This window comes from Meles meles, chromosome 6 (assembly GCF_922984935.1).
Source record: "Meles meles chromosome 6, mMelMel3.1 paternal haplotype, whole genome shotgun sequence".
NCBI classification, from domain to species: domain Eukaryota; kingdom Metazoa; phylum Chordata; class Mammalia; order Carnivora; family Mustelidae; genus Meles; species Meles meles.
In genome coordinates, this window is record NC_060071.1 from 21,515,997 (window position 1) to 21,542,360 (window position 26,364).

The following is a 26,364-nucleotide window of genomic DNA, read 5'->3' on the forward strand; positions in this document are numbered from 1 at the left end:
CATAGATACTATCACCATCATTTAACAGAGAACATACTAAGGAAGCCGGAAGGACAAAATTCCAGAAATACAGGACAATCGTTTAAATCAACTCAGCTCTATGGGAAAAAGCTGCATTTTTTCTTAATTTTCTGAGTTTGACCAAGGGCTGTTAAAAACTTCATCCAGATTGGACGCCAGCCAGACCCTGGGAAAGAGTGATATGGGTCACTGTCTTCTACCTTGTCCACAGGCTTTGCTGTGATCTAGGCACACTACTCCTCCAGCACTTTTATTCATCTAGCACAGAGCCAGGCCCCCAGCTCAGGTGCTGAGGGAACTGCTTCACCAGTCCAGCAGCTATCCGAAAAAGATGTGAGCATAGTCTGGGCGCGTGGGTGGCTCAGTCGGTTAAGTGGCCCATACCTGATTTTGGCTCAGGTCATGATCTCAGGATTCTGAGATCAAGCCCCACATCAGGCTCTGTGCTGGGTGTGGAGCCTGCCTAAGATTCTCTCTCTCTCTCACCTCCTCTACCCTTCCCTCCAAAATATATGAATATAGTCCGGCAGTACTTGCCCTTAATAAATATATGCTGAAACATACATGCACGCACACATGTATTTAAAAATTCAAAGTCTCCGAATTTTCAAAAGGATTTGGGGTGATTTCACACATTCACAACACAATCATTAAAAGAATGAGACTCATGTAATAATGGGAAGATGAAGAGAATGCCCAGACAAGGCTAGCTGCTTTGACAAGGCACTGTATCTCAATTCCAGGCTCAGATAATAATTCTCTTAAGAAGTATGGCTCTGGGAGACAGCACAGACACATGCGATAAAATAACAGCCTTCCACTGGTGAATCTGAGAGCTGATCTGTCTGCCTGTGGAAATGGCTATGGTAACACTTCAAGCTGGTGTTCTAGGGGTTCTTTCATTTAGTCATCACTCAATCAGCAGCTCAATGCACCACACTAGACATCAAGGCCAAAAGCTGAATTAGGTACAATCTCTATCTCAAGGAAGTTCATGAGCCATGCAAATGAAAAATTACTAACATAAAGCACAATCGAAATTAAATTACCAGTCTCTTCTATTTTCTTCACTTAATAAAAGATAGAGATCATTTTAAATTTATCCATGTTAAGTTCCAAAGGAACACACAGTAACTGTACACAATTCATTTCGTGTCTAATTTTCATCTGTTTGTAAAAGTTCAAACTTTGGGCAACTACAGTAGGATATCCTTGAACCTAAGGCTCTATGCCAAAGGATAACATGCAATACTATATCTCTGAACAATCACTTCTTGTTCCGTGTGACTGCGTAAAGCCACAGGTGACTTGGCCAAGTTTCCTTGTGGTTTCTGACTATAACGAAGGCAAGAACTGTATTAAGTCCTCTTAGTAAAAAACCCTAACCTAGCCCAGGTCTTTAGATCACCAATGCCTCAGTTACTTTCCAGCTGTCTTCCAGATTTCACAGGTCAACTGGTAGGATGCAGGCCAAAGGAGGAGTAATGGAGATTCTAGTGGTAGTCAGACAGGTAGGTGGCTCAAGGGGGCGGGGGGGGGGGGGGGGGGGGGGAGCAGGAAACAGAGACCAAAATAAGGTGGCCAGACAGAAAGAAACTGGGAACTGTATGGGAAGGCCAAGATGAGAGAGTAAGAACAGAAGGGGTGAGGAAGGAAGGCAAAAGACACACTCATCTAGGACTGGCTAAATGTTCTGTAGGAAACAGGTTAGCTGCAAACACAAATCAGAATATCTAGATTTAGCTGCCCCTTCTAGGACACAGGAACCACTTAAAGGCAGGAAATGAGTTTATATCTTCCCCCCAGAAAACCGTGACTTTTTAGTAGAAACTAAGTTTTTAGTTAGTTCTACAGAAGGGATAATCCTTCAGTGTGAAGTTCTTCCTGCTCATCGATAGTAACACTTTCATAAGCATATCTTAAATATAAAAGTCAACCCTAAAAAATCAAGCACTATCATTTATATCTAAGACCTGTTGTTTATTAACGCCAAATCATCTTATCAGAAGAGGGAAATCAAGGCCTAAGAACAGGGCCTATTCAGAAAAAAGTAGAGGAAGCCAAAGTTAATAGCTCACAGGTCCTCACTCATTTAAGATGAGTACTGTTTCCCACAGCTGACTTTTAAATGCCTGGAGTGACTAAGGCTAAAACAGAGCACACAGGGGGAGCAAAGGTTACTTATTAATTCTATTGTTCACTCTCAGGAAAAGTACAAAGGATTATTTAGTACACAGTGGTCAGATAAAAAGCATTAACTAAATAAAGGCCAAATATTTATAACTAAGTCCCATAATAAAGTTGAAAACAATTTTTAAGAGTTAGCATCTATAATACTGAACCACAGGTTGACTGCAGTATGTTTATTCTCACCTAACATTTAAAATTTCAAAGCACAAAATTTAAAGTTTCCGGATCTGTTCAGGTACTGCCTATAAAGTTCTAATCATTTTATTAGGTTTAGCATTAAGTAATGACTAAGATTTTTAAATGTTGACAGTAGCCAGACAAATTGGTATTTGATTAGATTTCAGGTTTAAAACAGGCTTTCCTAAGTATCCGGCTACTCCCCACAAGAATCACATCAAACTAAATTTTCCATTTATTATTCAATTGTCATACAATTCAAAATACCAATTAAATAATATTTTATATGCTTTAAAACTTCTATCGCCAATTCCTATGTCTACCTCTTAAGGTGTTCCAAGGTAAATTTTGTTCTAAACCAATGCCTCTCCACTGGGAGGAGATTTTGCTCCCAGAGCCAAAAGGCAAAAGTAGGTTTTAGCAATATCTGGAGACATTTTGGTGGTCACAACTAGGAGGTGGAGAAGGGGGTGCTACTGGCATCTGGTGGGTAGAGGCCAGGTATACTGCTAACCATCCTATAATGCACGGGACAGTCCCTATAACAAAGAATTATCAGTCCCCAAATGTCAATAGAGCCTCTGTTGAGAAACTCCATTTTAAACTGAAACAAGTAAATTTGCAAACACAGCTGACCCCTTCCAAAAAAAAAAAAAAAAAAAAAGCCAAGTTAAGTAATTCAAAGTTCACTAAGTTTTGTTATTGGTATAAAGACCCAAACATAATAAAAGTTGCTTTTCACGATTAATAGGTCATGATGACCTATTAATCATTAATGCATGAAGTTGCAGACATAAACGGCAAAGAATATTCTCACGACCTATCCATGTAACGACTGCTTTAAAAATGAACATTTCAGGAGACAAAAAAAGAAATGAGGTAGTGATATTCTTGACAGCTCTCTAGGGTGCTTACATTTTCAAAGACAAACACCAAATTCAGAACTACTTTTAGTTGCTGTTGTTTAGTTCTAACAAGTTTTTCTGTCATCTCAGTCATTAGATTTTTAACAGGATAAAGTTTAACATAAATAAATACAAGGGAGAAGTTAACCACATGGTACTAGTTGGGAGAATCATCTTGGACCATAAGACTTTACGGACGTATCTGTTGAAACTCTGATGTTTACCTGGCAAAAGGACTGGCTCCAGTTTTTTAATCTTCGGTTCTGAATTAATCTTATCGTCAGTCTGAAATACATTAGCAAAATAAATCAAGATCAAACTTTTCCTCCCCCGTGAGATACTAAAGCAATTTTTGTTTTCTAAGTGATGACACATGCAACAGACACACATTTCCCCCGCCCTCCCCTTAAAACCTTTCACATGTTTTACCAGATCTTTTCAAGATCTGTTCATTATCAATTGCGAGTCCGACAAAACCATTAAAACTGCTGTGCCGCTTCCAGGTGTTCACATTAATGACAGATAGGTAACGTCTTCCACCAGATGCTCAGAAGCGATGCGATCATGCTGGCGGCCACAGTGCGGACAATGCCAGGCGAAGAACTAAATAAATCCAACTCCAAAGACTCCCTTGAGTCTCATCACACGGCAAACTACGGATCACAGGTCTCCGAGCTGAGAATGGCTGCGGCGAAGTTTTACAAGTTTCCACCGAGCCAGTGGAGGCTCCCGAGAAGGCGCGTTCTCGGCGTCGGGGCTCCGGTAATCACGCGGCTGAGAACAGGGAGACCGGGGGAGCCTCCCGGGGATCGGCCCGGCAGCTCCCAGGAAACGCCAAGGAGAGGGTCGCTGGCGGGGTGGGGTTGTTTACCTGGGGCGGCGGCAGGAGGTAGGACCTGAAGGTGGGTCTGGGAGGCTTGAGGGAGAACATGGTGTCGCCGCCTTTTCTCTCTGGCCGGGTCGCAACCCGGGACCCGCCACCGGTCAGCGGTAGCGCCGACGCCTCCCGACGCCCGGGGGTTTAGAGTTTCCGGTGCGGCCGCCCAGGCCCCGTCTGCGGCCAGCCGGGCCGGGCGGACTGACGGGCGGGGACACGACGGAGCGCCCGCCCGAGCGGGGAGGAGCCGGGGCAAAGTCGGCTCGACTGGGGTGCCGGGGCCCATCCCCGGAAGGGGCCCGGCGCCCCGCCCCGAGAGACGGTGCGTGCGGGCCGTCGGCCGGCCGCTCCCGGCCTCTAGGCTGCGCTGGTGCCGGAACGCAAGTCTTGCACCGCTCGCCTGCTGCCGGGACCTCAGCGAAGGCGCCGGGGGGAGCGGGGCTCGGTAGCCATCTTGAGAGTGCCGGCGCGTCTACGGTGGCCCGCAGGGTTCACGGTGGCCCACGGGGACCTACGGAGGCCCGCGGGGGTCATGGCGGAAGCTGGAGAGGGCCTGCGACCTTGGCACAGACCCCTCTCTTTCTAGGCTGCTCCTTGCTGTCTTCCTGGAATAGTTCCCTGGACTGCTGTTCGTTTGTCACCCAGCTCGCGCGATCATTGTGGTTTTAAGTCGTCCGGAGGAGCCCGGGGCGTTGGGGAAGGGGGCTCTGGTGTCCCAGACTCCGTCCCGCGGTGCATCCGGCGCATGAGGGACCCGAACTGGGAAAGTGGACCGGTGCTCCCGACAGTAGCCACGATCAAACATCCCGCGCGGTCTGTACCGCATGTGATAAAGCTCCCTTAAAGGCCCCACAGTTGGGGTAAATTTTCTTCCATCATCCCGTCTGTTGTCTTTGCGCAAAGCTTTGGGGCTTGCATGTCCTACCAGCTGAGCGGACTGCTGATTTCCAGGGGATGCGCCTGCCAGGCGGTTACTGGCACAAGACACTGGCGGGCAATCCAGACTCCTCAACTTAGGTTATTAACTTTTACCCTTCTTATTAAAATTGAATGTGGGAAAAGATACTAAGCAAGTTACCTTCCTTTTCTTTTCTTGCCCATCCTCACAGGTAAAGAAACTAGTGAGCAGATAAATTATCAAAATCCCAGTGAGAGTGAGGCACTATCAGTGTGGGGGCCTTCAATAGGCCATGGACCAAATAGTCCACCCATTAATTGCGAAGAACAGATGGATTTCAGCATATCGAGCACAGGGCATTTCTTAACTCTGAACTGGAGCAGCCTTTGGTGGAGGGGGGCTAGTGATGTATCATTTTGGTGAACCTGTTAGTTGAGACTTGATTCTTGTTTTGCTTTGAAGAATAAAACCCTAATCTAGCGTTTTATAACTAACGTCACAAGGAAGCTGCAATGTAGTCATATGAATCACAATCATACCGATAAGTGTTGCTAGTTGAAACATTAAACAATTTTAAGATTCAAAAGTTTGCTTTATCTCTGAAAATAATTTATCCTGGATTCAGAACCCCATTGATCTTTATGGTTAATTTGTTTGGGTAACACATGATTTCATTTGCTCAGGAACCACAAATGTACTTTAAAATGTTAAGTCCACGTGGTTATAGGTGTTAAAAACACTTGTGCACATACATTTCTTAAACCTCTATGAATAGTCTGTTCTTCCTTAAATGGATAAAAAAAAATGCAAAAAAGATCAGATTTGTGTTTTACCAGAGGCAGGTGGTCAACTGGAAGCAGGTGGTCAAAAGGTGCAAACTTCTGGTTACAAGATACATAGATACATATATCTTGTATGCAAGATACATACGTTAGGGATTTAATGTATAGCATGATGTAACGTGTAGTTAATACAGCTGTATGATAGGAAAGCTGTTAAGAGTAAATCCTATGATTTCTCATCACTAGAAAAAAGTTTTTTCTTTGCCTTCTCTTTATTGTATCTCTATAAATTGATAAATGCTATCTACACTTATTGCAGTAATTATTTCCCAGTATATGTAAGTCAAACCATTATGTTGTATACCTTAAACTTATACAGAGATATATGTCAATTATATCTCAGAACTGAGGGAAAATGGCTTTTTTTCCATAAATACTCTTCAAGCGGTATATGGGCTTTTCTTTATACTTAAATGACTTTGTGATTTGGTTATGTTGGTTTTGTTAGAATCTACAACTCTAAGATGTGGCCTTACAATTGAAAAGGAGAAAAACTTTGATTTCCAGATGTGTTATTAACCTAACCCTAAATTTTGTGACCTTTTCAGAAACCTAACTGTATTAGTCCACTTGGGCTGCCATAACAAAATGTGACAGACTCTGTGCTTAAACAACAGAAATTTATTTCTCACAGTTCTAGAGGGTGGGAAGTCCAAGATCAAGGTACAGACAAGACAGGTTTCTGCTAAGAGCTCTTTGACTTGCTTGCCAATGGTGGCTGGGTTTTCATAGGCCTGAGGGTGGGAGAAGGAAAGAGGGAGAGAGAGAGAGGGAGAGAGAGAGAGAGAGAGACAGTGAGCACATGTGCTCTGGTGTCTCTTCTTTTAAGCGTACTGATCCTGTTGCATCAGGATCCCACCCTTAAAAATCTATCTCACTTACACCTAATTACCTCCTAAAGCTCCTATCTCTAAATGTAGTCACACTGGGGGCCAGGGCTTCAACATATGAATTTGGGGGGATACAGTGCAGTCCATAGCACCATTCTTATAGCCTCTATTCAGCCCTGACCTCCTTGATACTTTGACTACCTCCTTCTTTCAGCTCTAATGCCACTATTTTGTTCTCTTATTTTTCTCACTCTGTTCCATTATTGGTTTTATCGTGGCAGATAGTGGTATTCCCTACAGATCACTTCCTTTTCTCTATGAAGAAAAAAAAGTGCAAACATTTCTTGAATACCTGTTAGGTGCTAGGTAGTTTATATATTCATTCAGTTATCAAATTTGTATCGAGTGCTACCTTTGTGCTATAAAAACAAACAAACAAACAAACAAAAACGCAAACTGTTCAGGTTGCCAGGAAGGAAAATTCCTACTTTTCATGGCATTATGGGTAGAACAACACATTAAAAAATGAATATGTAACATGTCATGGTAATAAGAGCCATGAAGAAAAATAAAACATGGGAAAAGAATGAGAGTTCTATTTTGTGATGGGAGGTGAGGCGTGGTCATGGAAGGCCTTTCTGATAAGATGACATTTAAGCAGAGACCAAAGACGTGAGGGAGATAGCCAAGTGGAAATCAGAGGGAAAAGCTTAGGAACAGAGTAGACAGCAGTGCAAATGCCCTGAGGTGAGAGCCTGCCTGGTGTGTTTGAGGTCAGTGCAACTGATGCAGCCTAAACCACTGGGAGAGGAAGTCAGAGAGAAAGAACGGGCCAGATCTCAGAGGGCCTGAAAGTTGAGAAAAGCTTTTGCAATATTTTGAGCTGAGTGACGTGATCTGGCTGATATTTTAAAATCACTCCTGCTGTAGAGGTACAGCATGGTAGAAGGCGAGAGAATAGTTGGGAGCTACTAGAATGGTCCAGATAAAAGAAGGTAATGGTAGAAACAGTAGGAAAGGTAAAACATGGTTATGCATACTGTCTACAAAACTATGCCATTGCCTGGGTATGTGGATCCTATTGAGTGGATGACTATTAAGTAATTTAAAAAGTCTCTTTCTTTGGGGGAGATTCTGGGAAAATGACAGCAGCAGCATTATTGTTTGGTCTCCACATAAAAATAGACAAAGCAATTCTAAAGCAAAATCAAAACCCATAGATGACATCTACAGCAAGTCTAAGTGAAATGGTAACCTCATGATCTCCAGCACAGGCAAGTGAGAACAAAGCAGTGGGAGTCACAGGATCTTTATTGTATCAGAAAAGGGAATCAGCAAGAATCTGGAAAATTCCAAATAGCCCGAAGGTATTCACTGGAGGTCCTGGCCAGTCAAGTTGAGAAGAGCAGTGGAAATAGGAAAGGGTGTTTGCTATCTCCAACATGATGGGGTATGAGGGATTCATGGTAGGGTCGGAGGAGATTGGAGCAATATAGCTGTAGGAACTCTTGAAATTGACCTATCAAGGCTTCCCTAGGAAAGGGGCCACACGGAGGACAGACTTCTGGACATGGAAACAAAATTAAACCAGATAGAAACAAAGGAAAGAGGAGGTCCAGGAAAAAAAAAAATTGAGGACCAGAAAGTCTCTGAAAGTAAGCTGATTTTAAATGTAAATACCACTGTAAAAACAGAAGAAGATTCTCTGTGAAGTCAGAAAAGCTATCCTGAAAACTGCCTCCTTCTAAAAGTTCAAGAAAACCCATTTCACATACACACAAGCAAGAGGAAAGTATGGAAGTCATATCCCATAGAAGACTACTGTTGTAAAAAGAGAATAAGAACAGAATAGCGCTTCTACAGACAATAAAAGCACACCAAAAAGACATGCGCACAGGGTAGATCAAAGCTAACACCCACTACTTAAAAGACACTAAATGATGTGAGACATGAAGGAACTATATAAATCAGAGTTAGAAACAATCAAAATGAAGTGAGCAAACTCAGAATAGAATTGGAAATAAGAAAAAAGTCACTTTGGAAATGAAAAAAACCTAAGGTTAGTAAACACATTTAATTAAGCTTTAAGAGAAGTGGAAGATAAAGAGGAGGAAGATTTTAAAAATCAATGAAGAGAGGTTAAAAAAGAGAGAAAATGGCAAATATTGAAGATAGAGAAAGTAGACCCAGCATTTAGATAATAGGAGTCCCTGGGGGGTGGGGGGAGAGGCAGGGATAAGAAAACAACAAATAATACAAATTAGACTTCAAGAAAGCCTCCTTGAAGTTACACACACACACACACACACACACACACACACACACACACACATATATTTGCATCTATGCATTGCGAGAACACATTGCACCTGAGAAAATCAACCCAGAATGATCAACACAAAGACACATTCTTGTAATATACTAGACTTTAAGAAAAAAAATAATGCAAATTTCTTTGGGTACCTAGACAAAAAGAGCAAGTGACTTAGATGAAAGGAAATTTGATTATCCTCAGACTTTTTGGCAGCAATGCTTTATGCCAGAAGAAAATAGAGCAACATATTTAATATACTCAGGGGAAAAAATGTGAGAATATGATAATTGCAAGGATTGAAACACATCCATATGTTAAAATCCATGAGGTAATTTATAATGTGTGTGTGTGTGTGTGTGTATAATACACATATATATATATATTTCAGTCTATTGGTTGCCATTAGAGGATGATAGGGAACCAATTCAGTATCCTATGAACTGACAAATAAATGGGAAAAGTCAATCATCATCCTTGCTCTATGGTATGAACTGTATTACTATGCAACCAGGTTAACAGGTGAAAGGAATCATTTCTTTACAAAGTATTCCAAATAATAAAGGAAAAAGAAATCGTATGGTAGATTATGATTTTTAGCTTCCTATGAATTAAGAAGCCTTAATTCATAGTATCAAGCAGTATCAACAGCTACAGACATCCCAAAAAGAGAGGCAAGTAGACATATGTGCCTCACGAGGAAAGAAGCAACACCACCCAAATAGCCTCGCTAAAAGAATTGCATCCAAGCCTGAGTAAGCCTCTAAATTCTGCCAACTTGCAGAAACACTGAAACATGCAAACTGCACATGAATATTCAACTAGTAAAAATCAGACTGTGGGAAATTTTGTAAGACAAATGGCCCTTGTTCTTCAACAGATAGATATAAGGAAGAGAAAGGAATGGGAGAGAGTAAGTGAAAAAAATAAAATAGAGCAAAGCTCAATTATAGTGCTAAAAGACATTCAGGTGATGAAGCTATAATGAAATGCAAATGTGATTTTTAAACATGTCTGCAGAATTTTACTTTGTTTTATTTCAAAGATGTATTTATTTATTTGAGAGAGAAAGTGCGGTGGGGAGGGAGGGGCATAGAGACTCTCAAGCAGACTCTGTGCTGAGCCCAGAGCTAGACATAGCTCAGTCTTGTGACTCTGAGATCATGACCTGAACCGAAACCAAGAGTCAAATGCTTAACTGACTACACCACTCAGACGCTCCATGTCTGCAAAATTCTGAACACTCCTCCCTCTCCTTGAGTCTGGACTGAGCTTAGTGACTCACCTGTAACCAAGAGAATGCAATGGAAGGGACTCTGCCTGGCTTCTGAGACTAAGTTATAAAAAAAACAATGACATTTCCTCCTCACTCACTGGGACACTCACTTTTGGAGCCCTGAACTACTATGTAAGAAATCTGATTTCTATGAGGCTGCCAAGCTGTGAGAAAGCCCAGGCCACATGCAGAGACCATGCGTCCCCTGGTGAATAGCCCTTGCTGAGATTCAGATCACAGCTGACAGACAGGATCCACTCCTGGACATGTGAGGGAAGATGCTTCTAGATGACGTCAGCCTCCAGCTGTTGAATCACCTCCAGACGCTGAATCTTCTCAGCACAAACACCATGAAATTGGGGCACCTAGGTGCCTCAGTTGGTTAAGTGTCTGTCTTCGGCTCAGGTCATGATCTCAACGTCCTGTGATCAAGCCCCATATCGGGCTCTCTGCTCAGTGGGGAGCCTGCTTCTCCCTTTCCAGCTCCCCTATGCTTGTATTCCCTCTGTGGCTATCTCTCTGTGTCATAAATAAAAATAAAACCTTTGGGGAAAAATAACACCATGAAATAGAGACAGTGCTGTGCTCTTGCCCATTTGCACTGTTTTGCAGGAGCTAATTGTCAGCATTTTTTCCCAAGTCTGCATTCAGTGATGTCACATGTAGCTTGCAGTTGGTCATGGTAGGAGGATTTACCCCATGAAAATCAGCAAAGTTTACAAATCAGGGGAATTTCTCAGTGCCTTGTCTTGAATTCCTGACCCAAAAAATCCATGAGCATAATCACATAGGCCATCTAGGTTCTGATTAATTTTTTAAGCCATCTAGGTTCTGATTAATTTTTTTTTACAACAAGGAAATGACTACTGTAAATAGATAGTGGTCACTTTTGTGGGGAGGAAGATGATTGAGATTGGAACTTCTGAAACTTCTGGGGTAGCTGGAAATTCTGTTACTCTGGGTGGTGGCTATAAAGATGTAAAGATGTAAAATAACTCCATCATATTTGTTTTGTATGATTTTCTGTGTCCTTCATAATAAAAATTTCTTTAAATGTCTTTTTTATGTTGGAGATAGTAGGGTGATGACTTTCTTTGTGTTTATTATTGGCAAAATGCATTTTTAAAAAGATTTTATTTATTTATTTTTTAATTTAATTTTATTTTTTCAGTGTTCCAAGATTCATTGTTTATGCATCATACCCAGTGCTCCATGCAATATAATACCTACCACCAGGGGCACTCAACCTCATACCCCTCCTTCCCCTCCAAAACCCTCAGTTTGTTTCCAAAGTCCACAGTCTCTCACGGTTCATCTCCCCCTCCGATTTACCCCAATTCACTTTTTCTTTCCTTCTCCTAATGTCCTCCATGTTATTCCTTATGCTCCACAAGTAAGTGAAACCATATGATAACTGACCCTCTCTGCTTGACTTATTTCACTCAGCATAATCTCCTCCAGTCCCGTCCATGTTGCTACAAAAATTGGGTATTCATTCTTTTTGATGGAGGTGTAATATTCCATTGTATATATGGACCACATCTTTATCCATTCATCTATTGGAGGGCATCTTGGCTCCTTCCACAGTTTGGCGATTGTGGCCATTGCTGCTATGAACATTGGGGTTCATATGGCCCTTCTTTTCACTACATCTGTATCAAAAAGATTTTATTTTTTAAAAATTTTATTTGAGAGGGAGAGAGGGAACAAGTGAGAGAGTGCAAGTGGGGAAGGAGACAGAGAAACAGACTCCCCACTGAGTGGGGAGCATGATGCGGGCTCAATCCCAGGACCCTGGGATCATGACCTGAGCCAAAGGCAGACGCTTAACTGACTGAGGCATCCTGGTGCCCCTAAAATGCATTTTTTTAACTTTCTAAAAATGTAAGCTCTGTGCCCAGTGTGGGGCTTAAACTCATGACCTTGCAATCAAAAGTTGCATGCTCTATCGATTGAGTCAGCCGGGTGCCCCCCAAATGCATTTTTGATATGAAATAACTCCAGGACAATGCTTTGAGTTACATTTTAAAGTCCTGAAACCTAAATTGTGTAGGCCTATAGGAGCTTTAAGGTGATGCCATGTATATTCAGAAAATAAGCAATCATATAGTCTCAAAGGAGAAAGCCACTTATAATGAGTTCAATTCTTCTTTCCCCTTGATCAAAGTAAAAAATGAGCTTACTTTCAGCTTATACAACTATCATAACATTTGAGTGTGCCAGAATTTATGGGATATGAGAATAAAACCTTCTTAGTATGTTTCGTACTGCGTCTTACATAGAACAGAAGTAGGCTTATAATTTATTAAGACAAATTTTTAAAAATTTATTTATTTATTTGAGACAGAGAGAGAAAAAAAGAGAGCAACAATGAGCAGGGAGAGGGAGAGGAAGAAACAGACTCCCTACTGAGGGATCCCAGTGTGGGGCTCAAACCCAGGACCCCAGGATCATGACCTGAGCTGGAGGCAGATGCTTAACCCACTGAGCTACCCAGGCACTCCTACTTAGACAACTTAATATTAAATGCTTTGAACATACACAGTGTTCCTATTTTAATTGTATTAGATATAGCTAGATTTGATCCAACTGGATATTAGTTCCTAACATGTACTGCCCCATATTTAGAATGACAGAGTAATAATAATATCATAAGCCCTACATTAAAGGGCCTCAATATTTGAGCTGTATTGAGATGGTAGAGTGCGTAGACATATAGCATGATTTCAGGTGTGCAAGAAAGTCCCTGCCCCAGGTTCTGGAATTCCACCATTATAACACACTTCCTTGGGTCTGTCAGACCAATATCTAAAGGAAAATATCACATCCCTTTTAGCCAACACCTCTACAGGAGGGAGGTGTCTCAAATCTTATGAGACTTACGGGAATGGACTTGGTTCCATAGCAAGGGAAGAGAGACCTCAGAGCGAGAGGATAGGGGAGCTGTGAAGGGAATGGAGAACAGGGAGTTGCAAAGATAAGCTTTGTCTTCTTCACACACACTCTGTTGAGCTGTCTTAGGTTCTCCAGGTTATTCTGAGAAACCTTTTTTTCTAGAACGTGGCAAAGGGCTGAAAAGTTTCTTGGCACCAAAAGGAAAGATTTAAGAATGAGGTAAAATGTAATGGGTTAAGCATTGGGTCAAATAACACACATAGCAGGATTGATTAAACAGTCTCAATGTAGCAGTAGCTTTATTTATTAAATAAATGTTATCATTTCTTACATTTCCAAACCCCATCATCCATGCAATGGTATCTTTTGCTTTGATCAATTCACCCCGGTTCAGGGATTTGAACCTGATTATTAAAAACTTCAGTCTTATTTAGTTGTTAACTATTTCTGATCACTATCTTTATAACTAACATAACTACGTAACTAGCATAACTACAGGGAATCTCTCTCTCTCTCTCTCTCTTTCTCTCTCTCTCTCTTCCCTTGCCGGTTTATGACGATGTGACAGTCTGAGTCTCACATGAGAATGGGTGTAGTGGTTATTTTGTGATCATCCCCATTTCTGACCTGCTTCCCACCATGAGACACTTCACTAAAGTAGTAATAGGCATGTAACTCCAGGCATGAGGCTGGCCTTCTCTGTGTGCTCCCAGACTCCTTGAGTCCTCCCAAGAGATGCCATTGTGAGATGGTAAAGATCCAACTCTTAACCTCCATGAGTGTTGGTGCCCTCTGCATTAGCCAGAGAAGATGCCTTTCTGCTCCTCTCTGCCCCTGTTTGTATAGTGAAGAGTGGTGGGGCTCGGGGTGGTATTAAGGGTTCTAGAGAGTGGCCCCTGACCTGAGGATGGGGGGGGCTCAGTAGACTGATGGGTTTTTGAACTTATAAGTTGAAGCGTAAGACCCTGTATTCTCAGCCATGAATGGTCTCCGTGATTCTCAACAATTCGACCTTCGTGATGTTTCTTTCTGGTTTTAGCCACAGCTTTGCACAAACCATTGACTAGGCAGAGGTACAATTTATTTGTGTTTGCTTTCGGGGACTCTATGACAACAGGAACATGCACATTGGATACTGTATTTTTACACATTAACAAAACTCCTGGTCACCCTAGACTATGACGGTGTGATCTTTGACATAATAGTGTATTTTTGTTTCCACTGTATCATTGTAAAACATAAAACATTGAAACAGAAAACAAAGACCCATAAAAAATATGATGCCGATGACTTCTTTCCACTTCTTACTTCTTGCACTTCTCAATTTTGTTTTTCTTCTCCCCCACCCTTTTTTTTTCATGCTTGCTTTCTCTTTAATTTCTCTTTTTACATAGCTCTTTACTTCTTTAGTAACCTACTGGTAGCACCCAAAGGCATTTCTTAGGCTACTTCATGGACATAAATAACGAGAAATAAAGAGGTTGTAGAATCTTTTATTGATTAAGCAATTTAGAGATTGCCTAACAAAGAGGTTGTAGAATTGTTTACAGATGAAGCAATTTATCTCAACTGGAATATTGTCACTTTCATCTGATCCTACTCCAACTAAAAACAACCTAAGTTTACTAACATGTGCTAGCAAAATATGACTTCCCGTTTAGTGCATTGAGTTTTAAATCTTATGTCCAAATTGCTGGACATTTTTAATGAAAGTGTTTTCAGAAATTGATGCTATTTAGATGACCAAGATGGTAGTCATCAGTGGTTTCGATGTAAAGATCAAAGAGACAGAACATGTCAACATGCAGTTTCTGTGGAAGTTTTCTCTTGCGTGGCCTTCTGTTCTTCTGTTGTAATCCCAGACACAACTGCCAAGTTACTTACACTGCTGGCATGTCCAGGTCTGTCTAGTTTGTCCTGACCGGCTTTAGCTTTCCTAGGGTGGCCGTGTAAACTTTTTGACCTTAAAGATGGGAACCCCAGAGTTGGGTCTGGTTTCACAGACAGTAAGTTTTCCTTTTTGGTTCTGTCAGGGACAGCTAGAGATAAATGAGAGATCTGAGGGGCTGTTTCAGACACACAGTTCTCATCTTCGGTGTCTGCGAATTGTTCTGTGTGCTCGGCTTGCCTGACCGCTTCTGACACAATGTAAGGGATGTCAGTACTGCGGGAACGTGTGATCTTTCGAACTTGATATTTCCATTCTGCCGTCCACTGTTGAAGTGTCGAGGGGCTTGCTGGGTCCATGATTGAACTGTACTCTCTGCTGCAGGTGTTAACCCCGCTGGCCAGCTTCCGTCCGCGGGAATACACAAAGCTTCTGGACTTCGTTGTTTTGTAAGTACTGAACATTTCCTCAGGGTGATAACGCATCAGCTTTGCTTCTTCCAGGGGACAGGAAATTGTGCCTTCTATCTGGGTTGTTTCCACTGTGAGCTGAGGGTTTTGAAAATCTGATTTGTTCTGTCCATGCATGACATCTGGTTGATTTACACTTGGGGGAATAGTTTCTTCCCTTTCAGAGTCGGCCTGCCTTCCATCATCTTCGGCTGCAATCCCAGTATCTGGACCTAATTTCAGCTCTGAAGAGTTCTTGACGTTGTCTAATGCAAGTTGACCGCAGTCTGGTGTTGCTGGCGGGCTTGTGCCGGATAAAAGGTGAAGGCTGCCTTGACGCGCTGGTACCAGATGCATTTTTGACTCCTTCTCTTCCTTCATTCGGAAGGAACAGGCTTTCTTCCTGAATCCTGTCCCTGGTGGCATGGAGAGAGAAGCATCCTCATACAGCAACTCCTCACCATTGAAATGGTATCTATACATGCTGTAGCCATCGGCGCTGTTGATACTGCTTTGCCTTAGAAGATAAGTCGCATCACATTCAGAAGAAGCTCGGGACCGGGTCTGTATCAGGTCGGACTTGTCAATTCCTGCAAGATTTTCAAGAGCATTCACCATTCTGTTAGACAGTTCTTCCAGCTGAGAAAGTCGAAGGTCAACAGTCTGTAGGGAAGTTTTCATAAAATTTTCTCTTTCGTTGATTTCTTCCAATCTCATTGACATGTTTTCGACTCTGGGGAACACAAAGGGATAGAATTATTATGCTGAGATTAACTAAGTATTAAAAACAGAACTATAATGTTATCATTGTTACTTTATTTTCTGGTCTTTTGAGAATCATGGAGCTCATTGGGCATGTTTTCAAACTCCATACTACTCCATACTTCAAACTACTAAAAATTACTGTGAGGAACATCAGAAATACATACATACAGTGAGTACTATTTACCATCCATGGCTCTAAATGTTTTCTGTATTCATTAATAAGTACTTACTGAGGCACTATTCTAGGCTGGTTTAATCCTTATAACAGCCTCATGAGGTAATCGCTGTAATCATCATCACCATTTTAATGAGGAAATCAAGTCATCATGAAAACAATTTGCCCAAGTTCACATGGCTGGTAAGCAGTAGGGCGGTACATAGTGTACATTTGAATGCACACAATCTATTTTAACATTTGCTTCAGACTTTGTCTCTTAGAGGCATATAACTTTTCCTCTGAGAATAAAAGAAGATACTAGCCCTTAGGTTTTTGAGGTTTGATTATAGCTGCCAGCAATTAATAGTTATAATGATAAAATTAATTAAAATCCTTATTTGAAGTTCAGGGGATTCAGAAGATGAATTGTTGGTAATTAAGTACAGATTATCAGATGGTTTACTTAAGGGACAAAAGGACGTTTAATTATCTGAAGAATACCACTAGCTGTAAATTGCTCATTATATTTAATAATTAGCATTCCCTTAATGGTTTTTTTTTAAAGACCATGGTAGATTATAAATATCTGCAGTAGATTTTTAACTCCTAGAAGATCAGGCAACAACTTATGAAACCATAATGTTGTCTGAACTAAAGTCTGCTGGAATAGACTGTTTTACATTTCAAGAAAATGTACAAATGAACTTTTTCAACTGGTTCTTGAAATTTAACACTAAGAGGCAGTGAGGCATGCCCAGGACCTAGCACTGCCTTCTAAAGGTTGGATTTGAGGCACCTGGGTGGTGCAGTTGGTTAAGGGTCTGACTCCTGATTTTGGCTCAGGTCATGATCTCAGGTCCTGAAATCAAGTTCCTCCTCAGGCTCACATTCAGTGGAGAATCTGCTTGGGATTCTCTCTCTCCCTCTCCCCCACTCAGAGGTACATGTGTTCTCTCTCAAATAAATAAATTAATCTTTAAAAATAAATAAATAAAAGTTGAATTTGCCCTCCAGGATGTGATGCGGGTGGGCAGTGGGGATAAGGCTCTGGGCCTTTTGAACCAGGGGTATGGTGGGCCATTCCAGCAAGTTCTTCCCTGGATGAAGACCAATAATTTGGTCTGATTCTGTCATGCCTTGGTTTTCTCCCACCTTCTGATCCTGTCTTAGGAACATACAGGCAGTCTCTAGGGTCACCTGGTTTGCACTTAGTCTGTTTCTAGCAGGTCCTTGCTACCTTCTTTACATATCCTTATAAATCCTTGCACCTGTTTTCCTTTCTTTCTTCTTACCCACTTTCTGAGTTCCAGCTGCTCTTTTCTGCACTAAGTTTCTGCTCTCCCACCATGTCTCCTGTGCTTTCCTCACTCCCTGCTATCTCTGTGGTTACCCTTCCCTACATCCTGCCAGAGCTGCTTTTGCCAATGCTGTGCTTCTCTTGGCAGCATTGACAGCTGCGCTCTGATGTGTGGGAGGGTCTTTGGCTTCTATTCTTAACTTTTTTTTGGTGGGGAAAGACTATTTATATGTCCCCTAGGAAACCACATCATTTGAGCAGGAAGGGGCTGGCTTCCTGGAAATTTGCCACCAGAAGGACCAAATTCACTGTGATGAGAAGTCCTGATTTCCGTACCATAGACATTACATGTTCTAAGGGTTCTCTTTCCTCTTGCATTTCGGGGACCATCAGAATTTCACTATTAATTTACATGACTTAAAGTAAGATTTGATTTTCTCTCTTAAATGTCATGTCTCCTCGCTCACTTCAAATCTGTTTTTCTCAAGGATTCCTTTGGTGTTAAAATCCACAACGTCCTCTCTAAAGTCAAACTTGAGATCCTCTAACAAATACTACATTAAGAGATAATGCAGTGGTGCCTGGGTGGCTCAGGGGGTTAAGCCTCTGCCTTTGGCTCAGGTCATGATCTCAGGGTCCTGGCGTCGAGCCACACATCTGGGCTCTCTGCTCAGCAGGGAGCCTGCTTACCCACCCCCGCATCTGCCTCTCTGCCTACCTGTGGTCTCTCTCTGTCAAATAAATAAATAAAAACTAAAAGAGAGAGAGAGAGAGAGAGAGAATACAAACTCTATCCAAACTCTGAAAAATAAATATACTGGTAAAATATAGATAAATAGCTCTCCTTTTGAATCTTCTATAATTCTCTGCCTATGTTTTTCCTGTATTACCTAATTCAGATACTAGCTTGGCCAGCCACGCATACATAAAAAGGAAATTTGCTATTTGTGACAGCGTGGATGGACCTAGAGGGTATTATGCTCAATGAGATAAGTCAGACAAAGAAAGACAAATACCCTATGACTTCACTCATTTGTGGAATCAAAAAAAAAAAAAAAAACCAAAAGAAAAGAAACATGTGAACGAACAAACAATAAAGCAAAACAGACCCCTAAATACAGACAACAAACTGGTGTTACCAGAGAGGAGGGGGAACGAGGATGGGCAAAATGGGAGAAGGGGAGGGAGTGGGACATAGGGGCCTCTGGTTATAGAATAGGCCAAGGAGATGAAAGGTACAGTGTCGGGAATATAGTCAGTGGTATTACACTGGTGTTGTGTAATGACAGATGGTAGCTACACGTGTGGTGAGCAAACATAAGGTACAGAGCTGTCAAATCACACACTAATGTCACACTGTGTCAAACACACTTCAGTAAAAAAATAAAATAAAAAATAAAATAGAAATAAGAAGTCATCTGATTCTGAAGTCTCCCTTATGCACTCAGCCTCCCTACTTCTCTAGCTCCCCAGTCCCCTGCATTGAATAAACTGCCAAGCTCCACAGTGGGACTCTTCCGTGGGTGTCTCTAAATCTCCTCTCTTTCACACTGCCACTCTCTGAATCAAAACTGTGGAAGAACAAGGTTCATGATGTGGCTTACATTAAGAAAAATTATCAGATGCTTATTTCAAGACTATAAACAGCTACAGCATTGGAGACAGTTTAAATGCTTATATCAAATCAAGGGACATTGGATTGAGTTTTAATTTTTTTAATTTTTTAATTTTTTAAAAAAGATTTTATTTATTTATTTGACAGACAGACAGAGATCACAAGTAGGCAGAGAGGCAGGCAGAGAGAGGAGGAAGCAGGTTCCCTGTCGAGCAGAAAGCCCGATGCGGGGCTCGATCCCAGGACCCTGGGATCATGACCGGAGCCAAAGGCAGAGGCTTTAACCCACTGAGCCACCCAGGCGCCCCAATTTTTTAATTTTTAAAAATATTTTATTTATTTATTTGTCAGAGAGAAGGGGAGAGAGAGCACACAAGCAGGCAGAGAGGCAGGCAGAGGTGGAGAGAGAAGCAGGCTCCCCGCCGAGCAAGGAGCCCATGTAGGACTTGATCCCAGGACCCTGGGATCATGACCTGAGCTGAAGGCAGTGGCTTAACCCACTGAGCCACCCAGGCGTCCTGGATTGAGTTTTTATAGTATGTGTGAACGGAGTAAGAAATAAATGAATTTAAGGTCACTTATGTCTGGAATGATGAACAAAAAAGATGGATAACACGCCATCTTCTATGCTAGCCATATTTTGTGACTTCCCTCAATTACTTAAGATGGTTCACAAATCTTGACATCCCTACAAAGAGTGATTTCCCTTTCAGATGTGGAAAGACAGACTAGCTAGGAAACACTTTGACGAGAGTCCCAGATCTGTTGACATTCTGAGTGGCAGGAAAACACACAAGAGAAGTCTGTCATTTCTGTAGAGCTTGTAGCAAAACATGAACTTTCTTACTTTTCTAAGTCTTAATTCTGCTCTCCTTTCAGCAAGTAGTGAAATATTTTTTTCAGTATAGCACAGACTACAAAGGTATTCTAAGGCTAAGTGATTTGCTCTTAAAGACATATTTCTCACATGCCATATTTTTAATTTCATATTTTCCTTTTTAAATTTTCCTTTAGAAATTTTCATATGGTAAATCAACTGTTTTTTTTTTCCTGGCATTCAGTTGTATGAATCACTGAAGCATTGTGTAACTTCAAGATGTCAAATGTGTTGATACATTTATATATGGCAATGTGATTACCACTGTAGTATTAGCTAATGCCATTATAATGCCACATAATTATCCTTTATTTTCTGTGGTAGGAACAATTAAGATCTAAGTCTTTTAGTAATGCTTAAGTTAATAATACAGTATTTTTTTTTTCACTATAACCACTATGAGGTACATTAGATCTCCAGGACTTTTCAACTACTGGTTGTAAGTTTATACCCTTAAACAACATATCCTCAATTCTCTTGGTAATCCCTGGGTAGGCACCATTCTACTCTGTTTTTATCACTTTAGCTTTTTCTGATCTCACATAGACATGAGATCATATGGCATTTCTTTTTCTCTGTTTGACTTATTTCATTTAAGCATAATGTCCTCAAGGTCATCCATGTTGTCACAAATGGCAGGGTTTCTTTGTCTCTCATGGCTAAGTAATATTCAGTTGTATATGTAAACCATGTCTTCTTTATCCATTCATCTGTTGTGGACCCTTGAGTCGTTTTCATAGCTTGGCTATTACAAGTAATTCTTCAATAAACATAGGAATACATCTGTCTCTTGGATGTCCTGTTTTCATTTTCTTTGAATATACACCCAGGAGTGGAATTACTGGATCATCTGGTAGTTCTATTTTTAAATTTTTGAGGAACCTCTATATTGTTTAACATAGTGGCTGAACCAATAAGTTTTCATTTCATACCTAGAGAACACAGTGAGGATATGAGCTTTATAAGAAACTGCCAAACTATTTTTCAGAGTGGCTGCACCATCTTATAGTCCCACCAGCAGTGTAAGAGAGTTCCATGAGCTCAGTATTTTTGTTGGCACTTGGTGTTGTCAGTATGTTTTTATTTTAACTATTGTAATATGTGTGTAATCTCATCATAGTTTTAATTTGCATTTCACTAATAGATAATAATGTTGAGCATCTTTTTGTGGGCTTATTTGCCAAGACTAAGTCTTCTCTGTTGTGTCTATTTTCATCTTTTGCCCGTTTTTAAAATTGGGTCATTTTCTCCCACATTATTGAGTTTTGAAGTTTAGAAGAGTTACAGAAGTTTAAGTTCTGGAAGTTTAAGACTTCCAATACGTTGCTCAATAGCAGTGATAGAGTGGACATCCTTGCCTTGCTCTCAATTTTAAGGGAGAAACCATTCAATCTTTTACCATGTTAGCTATGGCTTTTTTTTTTTAATAAGTGCCATTTATCAGATTGAGGAAGTTCCTCTCTGTTCCTGGTTTTCTGAGAGGTTTCTGTTTCTTTTCTTAATTTCGTTTTATTCTTTCTTTTTCTTTTTTTAGAATTATTTTTATTAACATGTAGCGTATTATTTGCCCCGGGGTACAGGTCTGTGAATCATCAGGTTTAAACATTTCACAGTACTCACCATATTCTTTCTTTTTAAAAAAAATGAGGAATGGATGTTGAATTTTGTGGAAATAATTTTTTCTTCACCAGTTGGTATTATCATGTTTTCTTTAAACTGTTACTATAGTGGATAGCATGGATTTTCAAATATTGAACACCCTTTCATTCCCAAGATAAACCTTACCAGTTATGGCTAGACTCAAGTTGCTAATATTTGTTGTGAAGTTTTGTATCTATGGTCATAAGGGCTAAGTATCCTATAGTTTTCTCTTTCAGTTCTTTGGTTTTCGTGTCATGGTTATGATGGCCTCAGAAATAAGTTGGGAAATGACTATATCATTTACTGTAGATCTTATAGTGGTTAATCTAGGAACACAAAGTAGATGGTAACATTTCACAGTCTACTTAGCTTCAATATTTTACCACTTCAATTGGATATAAAAACATTACCACCATATGGGTCCATTTTCTGTCCATGCCTTCATGCTTTGGTTGTCTTAGATATTACACAGGCACATACTGAAAACCTGAACATTCCTTCATTCCTGATGTCCCAAGTTTACTTCTGGTATAGGTTATTCTGTCTGAAGAACTTCTTGTAGTAATATTTTAGGGCCCAACTCCTAAAATGAGTTCTCTAAGAAGGTCTTTATTTCACATTCATTCCTGAAGAATTTTTGTTGGATATAGAAATTTGGGGTTGATAGTTATTTCTTCAGCTTTAGAACCATGATGCTACTTTCTCCTGGCCTTCTTGGTTTCTCACAAGAAACCTGTCCTTATTTAAATAGCTGTTTCATTATAAGTTATAAATCCTTTTTCTCTGGCTGCTGTAATTTTTTTTTATTTTGTCTTTTGTTTTCAGAAGATTCTAACATGTACCACGGTGAGGGTCTCCTTGAATTATTCCTGTTTGGTATTTGCTAAATTCCTTTAACATGTAAATTTATGTCTTTCACCCAATTGGGTGTTTTTCAGTTATTATTTCTTAAGATATTATTTTCTGCATCACATTTCCTCTCTTCTTTTTTTTTTAAAGATTTTTTATTTTATTTATTTGACAGAGAGAGATCACAAGTAGACAGAGAGGCAGGCAGAGAGAGAGAGAGAGGGAAGAAGGCTCCCTGCTGAGCAGAGAACCCGATGCGGGACTCGATCCCAGGACCCTGAGATCATGACCTGAGCCGAAGGCAGTGGCTTAACCCACTGAGCCACCCAGGCGCCCCTCTTCTACTGAGACTCTGATGGCACAGTATTACACATATAGTTCCACAAGGTTCCTTTCCCCCCGCACTTTATTTACTCTTTTTTGCTCAAATTAGGTAATTTCTACCTATATATTTGTCTTCAATTTTACAGATTCCTTCCTCTGTCATTTCTGTTATGCTATTGAGCCTGGCCAGTGAAATTTTAATTTCACTTATTATATTTCTCAGTTCTAAACATTTCATTGGTTCTTCTTTATATCTTCCATTTTTCCTGAGACTTTAATTTTTCAATTAGTTTCAACATTCTTTGCAATTTTGTTCAAGCATTTTTATAATAGTTACCTTAAAGTCTGTCAAATATTTCAAACATCTGCACTACTTTGGCCTTGGCATTTATTAGTTTTTTTTTTTTTTACCCAGTAAATTAGATTTTTCTGAATTCTTCATAATCTAAGTTATTTTAGATTATATCATGGACATTTCAAATGTTATGTCATGTGACAGAGTCTTGTTTAAATCCGATGACAGATGTTGATATTTTTCTTTTAGCAATTGATTGACCTAGTTAAGCTCAAGGTGTAAGTTCCACCATGACTTTTGTGGGCTGTGATTCCAGTCACAGTTCAATTTTCCAAGTCTTGGCAGTGCCTTTGAAATCTGTCCTGTGTTCATACAGCCCAGTGATCAGTTTGGGATCTTGATAATTGTCTATTCATTAGTTCAGGACTCAGTGCCTTTGAGATCTTTCTTCTTTTTTAATACAGGCATTCACTATTATAATTATTTTGAGTACCACTTTTGCTTCATCCTATAAATTTTGGTTATCTTGTGTTTTCATTTTTATTCACTTTGAAGTATTTTCTTTCTTTTTAAAAATTTTTGAATTGTGGTAAAATACATATAATATAAAATTTACCATCTTAACCATTTTAAAATGCGCATTTCAAGCCATGAGAAACTATGGACTCCAAAAAACAATCTGAGGGTTTTGAAGCAGTGGGGGGTGGGAGGTTGGGGGAGCCACATGGTGCATATTATGGAGGGCACGTATTGCATGGAGCACTGGGTGTGGTGCATAAACAATGAATTCTGTTACACTGAAAAAAATTAATAAAAAATGCACATTTCAGTGGCATTTAGTACATTCACACTGTTGTGCAACCTCAAAGTACTTTCTATTTCCCTTTTGGTTCTTCTTTGACTCATTGGTTATTTAAGACAGTGTTGTTTAATTTTCATATATTTTTGAGTTTTCCAAATGTCCTTTTGTTATTAACTATCATCTTATTTCACTGTGATCAGAGAACACACTTTGATTAATTTCAATCTTTAAAAAATTTTATTAGATTTGTTATATGACCTAACACAGGGTCTATGGTCTATCCTGGATAATGTTCCATATAATCTTGAAAATAATGTATATCCTGCTGTTGTTGAGCAGTGTTCTGTTAGGTTGAGTGGGCATATTATTTAATTCTTTTATGTTTTTATTATCTCTGTCTAGCCACTTAGGTACCCCACAGCTATACTAATTTTGATAACTATTCATGTAGAGTATCTTTTCCCACCCTTTTATTTTCAAACTATTGTGTCTTGAATCTGAAATGAATCTTTAGAGAGAATGCAGTTAGATCATGTTTCTAAAAATACAGTCTGACAGTCTTTGTGTTTTAATTGGAGAGTTTAATCCATTTATATTTAATGTGATTACTGATAAAGAAGAATTTATCCTTATCATTTTGGTGTTTGTTTTCCACATGTCTTATGCCTTCTTTTGCTCAATTCCCCCATTGCTACCTTTTCTGTGTTAAGTAGACATTTTTTAGTGTACCATTTTAATTCCCTTTCCACTTATCTTACTATATATATTTGAGTTATTTTCTTCGTGGTTGCCCTAGAGACTACAATGAACATCTTAATTTATGACAATCGAATTCAGATTAATGTCAATCTAATTTCAATAATATACAAAAATTTGCTCTTTTAAAGTTTATTACTTCTTCCTCTACTTTATGCTGTTATCACAGATTACATCTTTATGTTCTGTGCCCATCAGTATAGACTTGTAATTATTGCTTTCTGCAGTTATTTTTTAAATTATATAGAAAATAAACAGTAGTTACAAACAAAAAATATATTTATAATGTCTTTTATACTTATGTAGGTATTTACCTTCACTGGTGCTCTTTATTTCTTCATGTAGATTTTAGTTACTCTCTGGTAACCTTTCATTTCTGCCCAAAGAACTTCTTAGTATCTCTCCTAGGGCAGGTCTAGTAGCAAATAAAATTCTTTCAGTTTTTTCTATCTAGGAAAATCTTAATTTCTCCTTCATTTTTTAAAACACTATTTTGCTAGATACAGTATTCTTGGTTGACAGTATTTTTCTTTCAGCACTTTAAATATTTCATCCCCCTGCCTACTTGCTTCAATAAGAAGTCAGCCTTTTATTTTATTTAGGATGTTTTGTATGTGATGAGTTCCTTCTTTCTTGCTGCTTTCAAGATTTTTTTCCTTTGGCTTAGGACACTTTGACTATGATTTGAATAAGTGTGGATGCCTTTGAGTTTATTTTACTTGGAATTCATTGAACTTCTTGTATGTGTAGATTAATATTTTCCTCAAATTTGGGAAATTTGGGGCCTTCATTTTTTCAGATATTTTCTGCCACTTTGTCTTTTGTCTCCTTCTGGCACTCCCATTATGTGTATGCTGTCATGCTGACAGTGTTCCACAGTTCTCTGAGACTCTGTTCATTCTTTTATATTTCTCTTTCTTAGACTGGATAATATCAGTTGACTTATCTTCAAGTTCACTGATTCTTCTGCCTGCTTAAATCTGATTTTGAGACTGTATAGTAAAATTTTCATTTTAGTTCCTATATGTTACAATTCCAGAATGTCTTTTTCCTCCTTCTCCTCCTTCTCTCCTGCTCTTTTTCCTCCTCCTCCTTTATACTTCTTCCTCTTCCTCTTCTTCTTCTTCTACTTCTTTCTTTTTAAAAATATATTTCCTATCTCTTTATTTATATTCTCCATAAGGTGAGACATCATTCTCATTCCTCCCTATAAATCTTTAGTGATGGATTTCTTTAGCTCTGTGAATGTGTTAACAGTAACTGATTTAAAGTTTTTGTCAGAAAGTTCAACATCTGGAACTTCTTAGGGCCAGTTTCTTTGAGTGCCTTTTCCCTAGGTGTGGACCATACTGTCTTGTTTCTTTTCCTGACTTTTTATTTAAAACTGGGCATTTTGAGTAATACAGCACAGCAATTCTTGAAGTCAG

The 26,364-nt window shown here is 39.7% G+C and overlaps 2 protein-coding genes across 4 annotated transcripts in view; both read right to left on the reverse strand.

The window, feature by feature from the left end:
* Positions 1-4,758, reverse strand: part of MTMR10 (myotubularin related protein 10) — a 59,382-nt gene extending 54,624 nt beyond the window's left edge. For 2 of the 3 annotated variants that reach the window (XR_006818808.1, XM_046009754.1), the window contains exon 1: positions 4,165-4,758. Coding sequence is in view for 2 of the 3 variants with exons in the window: in XM_046009754.1 (XP_045865710.1) it covers positions 4,165-4,456 (292 nt within the window). In the remaining variant the exon portion in view is untranslated. Of the gene's footprint in view, positions 1-3,517; positions 3,579-4,164 lie in introns of all 3 variants that reach the window. The other variant, XM_046009755.1, reaches the window with a different exon arrangement.
* A 10,261-nt stretch (positions 4,759-15,019) lies between these two features.
* TRPM1 (transient receptor potential cation channel subfamily M member 1) overlaps positions 15,020-26,364 on the reverse strand; it is an 87,831-nt gene continuing 76,486 nt past the window's right edge. Inside the window, exon 27 of the mRNA XM_046007799.1 lies at positions 15,020-16,292. Within this exon, the coding sequence (XP_045863755.1) occupies positions 15,020-16,292 (1,273 nt within the window). The remainder of the gene's footprint in view (positions 16,293-26,364) is intronic.